This window comes from Littorina saxatilis, linkage group LG11, assembly GCF_037325665.1.
Source record: "Littorina saxatilis isolate snail1 linkage group LG11, US_GU_Lsax_2.0, whole genome shotgun sequence".
Taxonomy (NCBI): Eukaryota; Metazoa; Mollusca; class Gastropoda; order Littorinimorpha; family Littorinidae; genus Littorina; species Littorina saxatilis.
The window spans coordinates 2,068,505-2,080,672 of NC_090255.1; the positions used below are offsets into that span (position 1 = coordinate 2,068,505).

General features: G+C 42.5%; 1 protein-coding gene across 1 annotated transcript; it reads left to right on the plus strand.

Moving 5' to 3' along the window:
• The first annotated feature begins 295 nt into the window (after nucleotides 1-295).
• LOC138980649 (uncharacterized) lies at nucleotides 296-4,945 on the plus strand. The gene is made up of 2 exons (XM_070353558.1): nucleotides 296-4,648; nucleotides 4,853-4,945. Exons 1-2 carry the CDS (start codon nucleotides 296-298, stop codon nucleotides 4,943-4,945), a joined length of 4,446 nt encoding a protein of 1,481 aa, XP_070209659.1.
• The last annotated feature ends 7,223 nt before the right edge of the window (nucleotides 4,946-12,168 follow it).

Here is a 12,168-nt window from a genome sequence, read left to right on the forward strand (position 1 = left end):
ATTAATTGTTTAATTTGATATTTTCTAAATTATAATTTTTTTTGTTGAACTCTATTAAGTTGATTGTTTATTTTTGAGACTGGTGGTGTAAATAGTTAAGTAGTAAACAATTTAAGGATTGTTTTTAAAAAGGCACAAGATTTCTGTTAGTTTAGTATTTTATGATACTCTTTTGTGTGTTTGCGAGAAACTGGTGTATGATACAACTTTTTGATACTTAAAACAATTTCGTGATACGTGTTACTTGATCCATTGTATTACTTTGAGATTACTTTGATATTTTGACATTGTAAAGATGGCTGAGACTAGTGATACTGGTGGTAACACATATGCTGATTATTTGGCATTGGGAGAGAAGCATGGCTTAAAGGAAGGGGCTTTGTTTAAGTTTGCCCAGGATCAGGTGGATAGAGAAGAGAGAAGTCAGGAAAGGGAAGCAAAGAAAGTTGAGGCTGAAACAAAAAGATTAGAAGTTGAGGCTGAGACAAAAAGATTAGAAGTTGAGGCTGAAGCAAAGAAAGTAGAAGCTGAGGTTGAAGCAAAGAAGATAGAAGCTGAGGCTGAAGCAAAGAAAGTTGAGGCTGAGACAAAAAGATTAGAAACTGAGGCTGAGACAAAAAGGTTAGAAATTGAGGCAAATAGGGATGCAAAGAGGTTAGAAGCAGATACTGAAGCGAGGAAAATGGATTTGGAGTTTAAGAAAGCAGAGGCGCAGCAAAGTACAGGTGGAAATGCAGGGGGAAGATCAGGTCCCAGCATTAGGCCCCAGTACCCAAAACTCCCCATGTTCAAGGAAGATAAGGATGACATTGACAGTTTCTTGTTCAGATTTGAAACGCATGCAAAGGCGAACAAATGGAATGATTCAGAGTGGGCTACATACTTATCAGCTTATCTGGAGGGTGGAGCGTTGTCTTTGTTTCATTCATTGTTTTCAACGGGTACTTTGTCGTATGAAGACTTGAAGAAAGAGTTATTGAAGAAGTTTCAGTGCACTCGAGAGGGATTTCGGGAGAAATTTCGCAGTACGAAGCCAGAGGCTGATGAAAGTTTTGGCACATACGTAACAAAGATGAAGCATTTGTTCAACCGTTGGTTGAGTTTGTCTGATATTGAAACATCATATGAAGCATTGTTTGATTTTGTGTTGTGTGAGCAGATTCTTAACAGTGTATGCACTGATTTGGCAGTCTTTTTGAGAGAACGGAATTGTAAAAGTTCAGAAGACATGATTGCTAGCGCAGAAACTTACAAATCAGCCCATCCGAATAAATGTTTGGCCAGAAAGGGGCAAGTAAATCCTTTGGGGACTGGAAATGTAGCGTTCAATCAGAATCGTGGAGCAGGACAGTCTTACAATCGAGGTCAAGGTGATAGTGGCAGAAGACAAGGTGGTATGGGCAGAAATACCAGATTTCAGGGCAGAGGATGGCAGCAGGGAAGTACTAGAGGTACAAGTACTGAACAGCAGAATCAGGTCATATGTTACAAGTGTGGTCGGTTGGGCCATTACGCTAGAAGCTGTTTGACAAAGGTTGCGAATTCCGCAAAATTGGTAGCAGATTGTCAGGACGCTGGGGTGTTGATAAGCTCGGCAGCTGTCGGGTCGTTGCCATTAGCGGAAGGTCGTGTAAATGGAAAGAAGGTGTCAGTACTGAGAGACACAGGAGCTAATGTAGCTGGGGTAAGGAAGTCGTTGGTCTTACCAAGCCAGTACATAAAGGGAGAGGTCCAAAAAGTGAAGGGTTTTGGTGGACAGATTGATGAGTACCCATTGGCGGAAGTGGTTGTCGATACCCCATATTTTCAGGGAAAGTTGAAATGTTGTGTGCTCACAGACCCAGTCGCTGACCTAGTGATAGGTAATCTTCAGGGTGTGGTTCCCAGAGTAGATTTATTCCTTGGGAATATGCAGGGTGTTGCATTGTCTGCTGAGGTAAGTCACAAGGAAGAAACTGAAGAGTTAGTACTTGAGAAGGTCGCGTGTGCTACGACAAGGGCACAAGCCGAGAAGAAACTGGAAGATCCAGTACCTTTGAAGAATGTCATTACTCCTGATTTGTCAGTTGATGTAGAGGATCTGATAAGGTTGCAGAAGAAAGATGAGACATTGAAAGAGATGTGGAGGTTGGCACGAGAGGATGAGCATACAGTTCCGGGTCAGCCGGGGTCAATATTCATTGAAAAAGAAAGGGTGTTATACCGACGAATGACAAGGAAAGATGGAAAGATCGTTGATCAGATTGTGGTCCCGGTACCTTTGAGAAAAGAAGTTCTAGGTATTGCACACGACGGTTTGTTGGCAGGTCATGGGGGCATCCAGACGACAATAGATAGGATACATTCTAACTTTTTCTGGAAAGGGTTGTACAAGGATGTGCGTGATTATTGTCACTCTTGCGATATTTGCCAACGTTCTGTTGCGAAGGGAAGAGTTCCGAACGTACCACTGGACTTTATGCCCAGAATTACAGAACCTTTCAAAAGGGTGGCTATTGATCTGGTGGGACCTCTTAGTCCGCCGTCAGAGGAAGGACACAGATACATCTTGTCGGTTATCGACATTGCCACTAGATATCCCGAGGCAATTCCCTTGAAGAACATAGACACAGTGTCAGTTGCTGAGGCGTTGATAGGAGTGTTCGCAAGGATGGGATTTCCTAGTGAGATTTTGTCGGACAGAGGCAGTCAGTTCACGTCAGACATGATGAAGGAAATCTTGAGGTTGCTAGCCATCAAAGCGGTGCACACATCCCCTTATCATGCCCAATCAAATGGTGTCGTGGAGAGATTTCATGGTACTATTAAGCCTATGATTAAGAAAGTCATCGGTAACCAGCCAAGATTGTGGCATCGGTACTTACCAGCGTTGTTGTTCGCGTGCCGCGAGATGCCAAATGCAAGTACGGGGTTTTCTCCATTCGAGTTACTTTTCGGCAGGAGGGCCAGAGGGCCAATGGATTTGTTGGCAAGTTCTTGGTTAGGACAGACAGAGAAAGATGAAGAGAAGCCTCTATACCAATATGTGTATGATCTGAAAAACTACTTGTCAGAGGTGTGTGAGGTCGTGGACAAAAACTTTGTGAAGACGGCGGTTAAAAACAAAGCATATCATGACAAAAACGCGAAAGATCGCAAGTTTCAAGTGGGTGATGAGGTGCTGTTGTTGTTGCCCTCAAGCTCAAACAAGTTGTTGATGTTGTGGAAAGGTCCCTTTTCTGTTGTGGAGGCTTTCCGAACAGACTACAAGATCAACGTGAATGGCAAAGTAAAGGTTTTCCATGCCAACATGTTGAAAAGGTATGTAAGACGCGCTGACAAGTATGCAGCTTGCGCAGCGGAAGTTGTTGATATAGAGACAGGTAGTGGATATCGCGAAAGCATTCCACTGAGATCTGACTGGGGCAGTCAGGATGTTGTCCCAAATAAATGGTGGGGAGAGGCAAATGTTGCAGTGTTACCTCCTACTGAGGAGAAGGAACCGTTGCCGTTGCCTACATTGCCCAGGGGGAAAGAAGAGACAATCAAGGACATTGTTTTTGATCCTGGGTTGACAGAGAGTCAAAAGGGTGAGATGGAACAGGTATTTGAAAAGGTGGGTGAGATTTTCAAAACAGACCCAGGATGCTTCAGGGGGAACTTAGTTCATGACATCAGACTGACAGATAAAGAACCAGTACGGAAAAAGCAATATCCTCTACCATTTGCATCTAAACAGACTCTAGAGCAGGAGGTGAGAATGATGCTAGAGTTAGACGTCATAGAGCCTTCTAGTTCGCCATATTGTGCACCTGTCGTGTTAGTGAAAAAGAAGGATGGATCAACCAGAGTGTGTTTAGACTTTAGAGGTTTGAACAGCATTACAGTGTTTGATGCGGAACCGATTCCTGATGTGGAAGAGCTGTTTGCAAGTTTGGCAGGGGGGGTCTATTTTACAAAGATAGACCTTGCGAAAGGTTATTGGCAAATTCCAGTAAATCCTCATGACAAAGAGAAGACAGCGTTTCAAACCCCACTGGGACTTTTCCAGTGGAAACGAATGCCATTTGGATTGTTGACTGCACCGGCAACGTTTGCCAGGATGATGAGAATGCTTGAGTTAGACAGGTTCAGTGGTCTAAATTTTTTTGATGATGTACTGGTGTCTAGCAAAGCGTGGAAGGAACATTTAGTGCACGTTGAAGGGGTTCTAAGGACATTGCATGAGCAGGGTCTGACGGTACGACCGTCAAAAGTGGAAGCTGGGTTTCAGGAACTGGAGTTTTTAGGTCATGTGGTGGGGAAAGGTCGGTTGAGACCGGAGACATCCAAGGTTCAAAAGATTTTGGAAGTATCGACACCTACTACCCAGAAACAAGTTCGTTCCCTGTTGGGTCTGGTTGGGTACTACCGGAGGTATGTACCAAACTTTGGTCAACTGACAGCGCCGATCTCTGACTTGCTCAAGAAAAAGTCTGGTAGACGTTTGAACTGGACAGCTGAGTGCGCTACTGCGTTGTGCGAGTTACAAAAGATCATTTCTTCATCGCCAGTGCTAGTTTTGCCGGACTTGGCTCTTCAGTTTGTTGTCTGCACTGATGCCAGCAATGTTGGTATAGGCGGTGTCTTGATGCAAGTGCATGAGGGAGTGTGTCAGCCCGTTGCATATGTCAGTAGAAAGCTGTTGGAACGAGAGACTCGGTACAGCACTATTGAGCGAGAGTGTTTGGCCATTGTGTGGACATTGTCGAAATTGTCACGGTACCTATGGGGTCGCAGATTTATTTTGCAAACAGACCAGAAACCACTGACATATTTGGCATCAGGGGCTCACAAAAACAGCCGTGTGATGTGGTGGTGTCTTTTACTGCAGGAGTTCGCATACGAGGTTCATCCAATAGCAGGAGACATGAACACTCTGGCAGACATGTTGTCCAGATCATTCGCAGATCAGAGCATACCATAGGAGCAGTGATGTTGGAAAAAGGCTGTTTGTTTTGATCAAAAGAAAACTCAAGAATTTTCTTTTTTCCCCGGGAAGGGGGATGTCACAAAGATGTGAGTAGCATATTTGTGAGGTGAAACCACGTCGTGTTTTTAACCTCCCTAAATGTTGTACAGGCGAGGGTAGCTGACCGGACTGGCGTTATTCACGTGTTTCAGGTGTTGCACGCAAAACTGGCTTAGCTTGATGTGAGTTGTGTTTGAGACATGTAGCTGGTCTGAGGTAAATAACGACACAGCGTGTGAGATTTCCAACCGGGAAGGTTGTTCGGCGTGTGTCAGACTTGTTCTGGGAACAAGTACTCTTTCAAGAGACGGGTCTCTTAAGGTAAATGATTTACTATGTTGTATATTATTGACGTTGGAATACATAGCTGGAGCGTAAAGGTTAGTGTGTATAAAGTGCACCCAATCTTAGTGTGAAGCGTTGAGAGAATTCTTGATGTAATTGTTAAACGGTTTTTCATGGGGAATTTCTTGAACATAATTGCTACGCATTTATGTTATGTTTAAGACGGTCATGCTTTGTATGGGGAGTGTTATTCATTGATTAAGTGTTAGTTTGGATATTGAATCTGTACGGAATGTGAACGTGGAATGAACGAGAATGTATGAGTGGTACATGAATGTTTGGAAGAAGAGATGGTTTTAGAGAATGTTGTATTAAGACTTGGTTAAATTCTTTAGGAGTTTCCATGAGGGATTTCCATGGCGTATAAGGGAGGGACCTTACACGAGAGAAGCGCTAGACGACGGTGGAAGCAAGGGACCACCTCGGCGCAGATGACTAGACGAGAGGAGTCTTCATCGATACCGGTCTTAGCTGACGACGGTTGTTTCCGCTACGGGCGGAAAGGTTTCTCGGGGAGAAACCTGGAAGATGTGTGTTGGCATCTTCAGTGAAAGGTGTGTGTCAGCATCTTCAGCGAAAGGTGTGTGGTAGCATCTCTGTGTGTCGGCATCTTCAGCGAAAGGTGTGTGTTAGCATCTCTGTGAGTTGGCACCTGAATTCATTATTCTACGAGGATTCAACGAGACAAGTAAGTGAACTGGCGACATGCAGTGAGCCGTGATACGAACTCGTGAGTGTCTGTTGGTACCTTCTTGTGTGCGTTAATCTATATTTGAGAAAGTATTGTTATAATATGTATTTACATGCCTTGAGTGAAGCTGGAAGATTGTGCGAACTGTGTGTTGAAAAGTTGTTCGTATATATTGATGTATTTAAAGTGAAGACGTATGTTGTTTTGGTTGAGGAAATAATGAGCCTGCATCCTCCCAAGTTCTGTTTTTGAAGTGTTTGGTGTGAAAGGGTAGAGACAGTGCAAAAGGGCAGAACACGCATAATAAATTCACATGCAAACCACTTCGTGACAAGGGGGCAATCGTCTATTGTTGGTGGATAATATAGCTGCTACCCTGTCTTGACACACTCCAGCTAAATTGTCGCTGTCGCGTTCGATCTTTGCTTTGTTTGTTATTACTCCTTGGTTGTTCAATTATATAATTTTAAAAAAAAGACAGAATTCGGTCTTGTCTGTTTTGTGTGGCGTGCTTGGAAAAAAGTGATCCTTAACTTTTTTTTTGAAGAGTGTATAGTATAGATAGATTCCTACTTACATGGTTTTTGTGGAATGAGTTACCTCCGTTTCTTGAGAAAATTCCAGATAATTGACCAATTGATCATGCTACACCCTTAGATGCGGTGTGTTGGTGTGATAAGAGTTACCTCCTGTCCATGGATAACAAAAGCAACAGTTACCTCCTTTAGCTTTTATACATTTCTCGAACTGACCAGTTCATTTTCATTCTTTATTTCTTCCCACTATAGGAGCCATACAGAGTCTCTAATATGCCTGGCATAGTATACTTGCAACAGATAAACACCAGGCACTGAACTGGCCTTGCACTATATAGGCTGTATTCAATAAATGGGAGGTCCAAAATCTGAGAAAGGAAACAATGAATCAAAAAACTGAAACCCAGGTGCACATCTGTGGGTCCTAGGCAGTGTGCATGCATGCTATCTTTTTCCCACTTCTTGCCATCTCCGATGTATGGCGACGTCAGACCGCGAGACAGACAGACACACAGACATACGGACAGACACACTTACATCTTGTTTATATACATATTAGATATAGACAGATAGATTACCCGCTAAAACGGCTTCAAAAACTGCCTTTTATGCCTTCTGAGAGGATTGACACCTACACCGCGTCCTTGGTAGACAAGATATGTGAACAAAACTGACTGATTTGGATGCAAATTTGATTGTTCTGTCTAAGGACATGCTACACATGTTTCGTTTAAGCAGTTCTGATTTTGTTGTTGTCAATTTTAACACGGGAACATTGATTTTGCGAATTTAATTTTGGGGTGTGTGTGTATTGTAGGTTCCACTGTATGGACACTACGTCATGTAAACTCAATCTGAACAAGTTAGGGGAATATACGGCCTTTCCATATATTTGGTTTTTAAAATCAACGACCTCATCAGAAAGATCTGCCCTCAAACGCATGTGTACAGTTATTATATGACGAGTAGTGCAGTTCATGTATGTACATGTGGTACACACGTTGCAGTTAACAACAGCTTGTTCACTTATATGATTGTTTAAAACGTTGGTAGATCATATTAAAGAGGGATTAAATTCGCCAACGACGAACTTTACCTCAATGACAAAAATGCATTTTTACGATTTTTTTTAAGCTTGTTTGCCTGCGATCAAGAATCACTTCATCCTCACACACTTTATGAGGAAGTGAAGATAAGACAGCAACTACACACTATTCACTAATCAAACAGCCATGAAGTGTCCTCCACAAATCTGCTTTTGATTTTGACGTGCTTTACCTGGTTCATATTTTACAGCAGTTTGAAAACGACGTAGGCACTAAATACAGAGCTGCTCTGCAAATGTGTAAAATCTGTGTATAATCTGAAAATGGATACGACAATGGATATCAAATCTGTGTAAAACAGGGCTCGTTGTCCACACCTATATTGCAGCAATATGAGGACAACTTGGATTTCCATTTTTAGGGAGGTGCACCTATTTGCGGACATCCATCACTATATTGCAGCAATTTGCGGACCAAAGGCCGCCTATTTGAGGACGTCCGCAGATAGTCGCATTTTTCGGCCGATGTCCGCAAATTGCTGCGATATAGCGATGGACGACCCCATTTGGTCCCATTTGGTCCGCATATGGTTGGAAATCCACAAACACACACACACAGCCACACACACGCACAGAGAGAGATAGAGACAGAGACAGAGACAGAGAGAGCTGTGTGTGAGAGTGTTTGTAGATCTGCTTTCGAAGCAGGGACCATACCGAGCTGGCCTGTAGAAGTTTTGTGGCGCTTTATGGAATGCATTCTATCATAAGAATGCAATGTTGGACGTTATAGAATGCATTCTATCATAGAATACATTTCTGGGCAAATGACAAGTATGATTGAATGCACTCTATATTATACAATGTCTTCTATTTTATAGAACGCATTCTATAAATATAGAATGCGTTCTATGATATGGAATGCATTCTTTAATATAAAATGCATTCTAATTTCTATCATAATTTTCTAAAATTTCATTATTTAGATCAAACTAACAAAAACTAAATTTCTTTACAAACGGATCGCTTTTAACTCACGTGATCTCAAGCTAAACCTACGTGAGCCGAAGGAAAACACCTTGTCAGCGACCATTGGAGGCCAGCGATCACTGCCAAAACCAATCATAAACTCCGATGAGAATATTTTCAAACGAAAAGGGTGTCATATTGAATGCACCCTGCATACACTGTTAGCGGCAATGGCAGATCCAAGCGGATCAGCAGCGTGTTGTCTGTTGGCCATGCTTTGACTAAAGCTGGCCTCAGTGTTTACGGCACTACTCTACCATAACGAATGGAAATTCTGAGTAGACTTAGTTCAGGAAAACATTTTATCATTGCAGGCCTCAGCACTCACTGAACTTAAAAATATGTATATTTTTTCCACCTTTTAAGGTGAAGACTGCAAAATAAGGCAGCATTCTGAAAATGTAACTGCGCTGTATCCTACTCACGCTGACAGCGGCCAACTGGATACAAATCCCCTGAATCCAGCGCGCTACCGACTGAGCTACATCCCCGCCCCGGCAACAATTGTGATTGTCTCTTTTAAAATGTAATGCTTCACCGAAAACACATATTTGGTCCGATCTGTCAATGGTGAAGCAATTAATTTTTAGAGAAAAAGGGCGATCTAGGAACTGCGTTTGTCGGTGAGGCTGGGATTGATGGCCTATCATAGGTTTACAAATATGAAGAAGTGCCTTAGGGGTGAGCACTACCAAACCGACAATGACGTCATGACGGCCTTTGAGGACTTCCTACGGTTGCAAGACAAAAGCTTCCGAAGCAACAACAATAAGGCTCTGGGGAACAGGTGGAACAAGTGTGTGGCGGTCCGGAGGAACAATGTTGAAATGTAAACTTTTTCTAGTCTCGTAAGTCAACTCCTTCCTAGTTTGGCCTCTGACGAACACTCGTATTTTTTGCACGATTGGATTTTTACGCGTTTTTACCCCGCCATTTAGGTAGCCATACGCCTCCCATTACTTGTGTTTTCATTAAACCTTTTTATTTTGCAGCTTACAGTGAAAAACAACCTGGCGTCCGGCAGGCATAGGACAGCAGATGGCTGGAGCAAACCGGCATGGTGTTCCTCACGTTAGTTTCGTTAAGAAATATCAAGAGTCAGCTGAACATTTAGAAACCCGTTGCAGAGAGGAAGAGAAGAAGTATCGCAGTGGTGCCCTCTTATGCCAAAGAATTTGTTTTATATGTGAACTTATATCTGTAATCTCAGCGGCTTTTGCCGTTATTGGTGTTCCCTTGGGGGCATATTTCAACGGCAACTACACCGTTGATGACGTTCTCAGTTTGGAACCACGGAAGTTCATATGTATCGTCGTTGCTGCATTGCTATATATTATCGCTAAAGTGAGCCAAGGACTTTTCTCTCCTTTGGAAAAGCGGGCGAATATCTACAGAACTGCCGCTGTTGGCTTGCTAATTTTGATCGTGGATATAACAGATTTTTGTATTGGGTTGAAGCATCCAAATAACAATTTGAATAAAGAGACAATTAAACAGGAGTCCAGAAATCTTCATGTGCGATATGGGGAGCTGACAAATGCAATCTTCGTGTGACAACATACATCTGCCCAGGTTGACTCACTACCCAGTTGCTTTAGGCTGACTCGCATGGAAGAAGAGATGAAATGTATTAAGGAACACCGACGTCATTAAGCATAGGACACACTTCACAGACAGCTAGCCACACAAAAGTAAGTAGAGGGTGATGCCATAAGTATGAGTAATTTCTAATTATGCTGATTAATGATAACATACATGTCGAAAAAATGCATATGAAAACGGGAGGTTTTTTGCGTTAGTCATGACAAGAAGCTATGTATTTCAGTAATGACTCGGTGGATTGCTTTAGTACTTTGTGAACTTTGTGAACATTCTTTTGGTGAAATCGTTTGTTATAATAGTGCAAACAAAAGGATTTTTCTTGTATATTTTGCAGAAAATAGTAAAGGAAATGATTCCTTGTAGGCTTACAAATCTAACAAATGATGTAGAACTGCAAGGGAAGTAACTTGAATTCACTAGTTACCCCTGATAATCTGAACATCATGAAAGCATTTTTTTTCACTTGTATTTCTTTTTGGCGATTTACAGGAATTACGTTTTTGACAGCGAAGGAGAAAACAGTTACAGCAGTATGGAGTCTCCAAACAAAGGACGTCCAAAGAAAAGACGTCAGCGTTTGTTAGAAGGTAAACCTACCACTCACCATTACCTGAGAATGCCACAAACAGACCTTTCAACAAATGACCAATCCGCTTGTGAAACAAAACTTGAGAAGTTGAAAATGGGCTGCTGCCAGGCGGCTAACGACAGCCTTACCAAAGTCGCATCTTATAACATCACTTGCTTTTACATCGAGATTGCGGCAGCGTGTCTCTGCATGCTGACATTAACCACCGCCGTACTGTCAGCGCTGGTATGCATCTGGATTGCTTATGGCAGTATTGTTTTGCAAACAGAGCTTATGTACCTCGAGCTGATCCCAGTTCCTGGAGGATTCCTGTTTCTTGGTAAGGCGATTCTTGTGTTCCGTTCACCATGTGAAAAACGTGTGAAACTACTCGCAAAGCTCGCTTCAAACTTACAAAGTCTCAACTGCGAAATCGACATAACTCTTATCGATCTGAAGGCCCCAGGCGGAGACATCACGAAAGCAGAGTGCTCCTTCAAGGATTTTGAAGCCAAATACAGAGAACTTTTAGAAATAGGCCTACATAGCGTATCATTGAAAAAACATTGCGATTAGAATGTAACGATGTGCATGTTCAAATGAATTATGGTTACACATCGGCTGTAGGCTCTTCCTTACCCTCTATGGCTGCTTGAAGCCCTTAATCTCATAAACTATGGAGACAATCTCTAAAAGACTGATGACCCATTGCTCAGGAACTCACTTTACCTAAGTTCAGGATGAGTCGTGACGTCAAATATTCAAAAACAAATAACGTTGTTTTTTTCAAAATGCGTCATGTTACGCTGATGTGTGGTTTCTCCAGAGGTTTGCAGTGTGAACCAAATTGTTTTGCGTGCACAGATTACAATGTCACACGCTTTCCTTCTTTGCAACTACTAAAGCAAACGTGTGCAAGATTGTATGTATCGATTGGACATTGGATTTCCCTTCTTTGAGCCATGTGACGTCAGAGGCCGACAATACCCGCTATTACGAGCTAGTCACACGACTAGCTCGTAATGGCGATTATGTCTCACAGCTTCAACAGAGGAGAGAACAAACACGTTTTGCGTACTCACGCTTGATAAACCTAAATACAGGAGCAGCCATTGTGGAGAGATCTACTTTTTGACGAAAGTGAACGAACAACTATGAATGACGTCTCGGTATATGTGAATGACGTCACAGTCATCGTCACAGTCTGTATCTTTTGAAGCATTCCATTCTTCATGACGTCTTTCTGTGTCTGCATCCGCGAAATGTTTGTTCTTTCCGGGGTCTTTGTCATCTATGTTCAGAACTCTGTCCTTCTAGTTTCAGACTAACAGGCCTCCTGAGCGAGCCACTTTCCAAGGGAAG

What these genes read in the sequence shown, in the direction of transcription:
- LOC138980649 (XM_070353558.1), top strand. Translation starts at nt 296, where the DNA reads ATGGCTGAGACTAGTGATACTGGTGGTAACACATATGCTGATTATTTG. An exon ending in TGTGTCAGCCCGTTGCATAT is followed by an intron (nt 4,649 to 4,852) that starts GTCAGTAGAAAG and finishes CTTTTACTGCAG; the next exon opens with GAGTTCGCATACGAGGTTCA.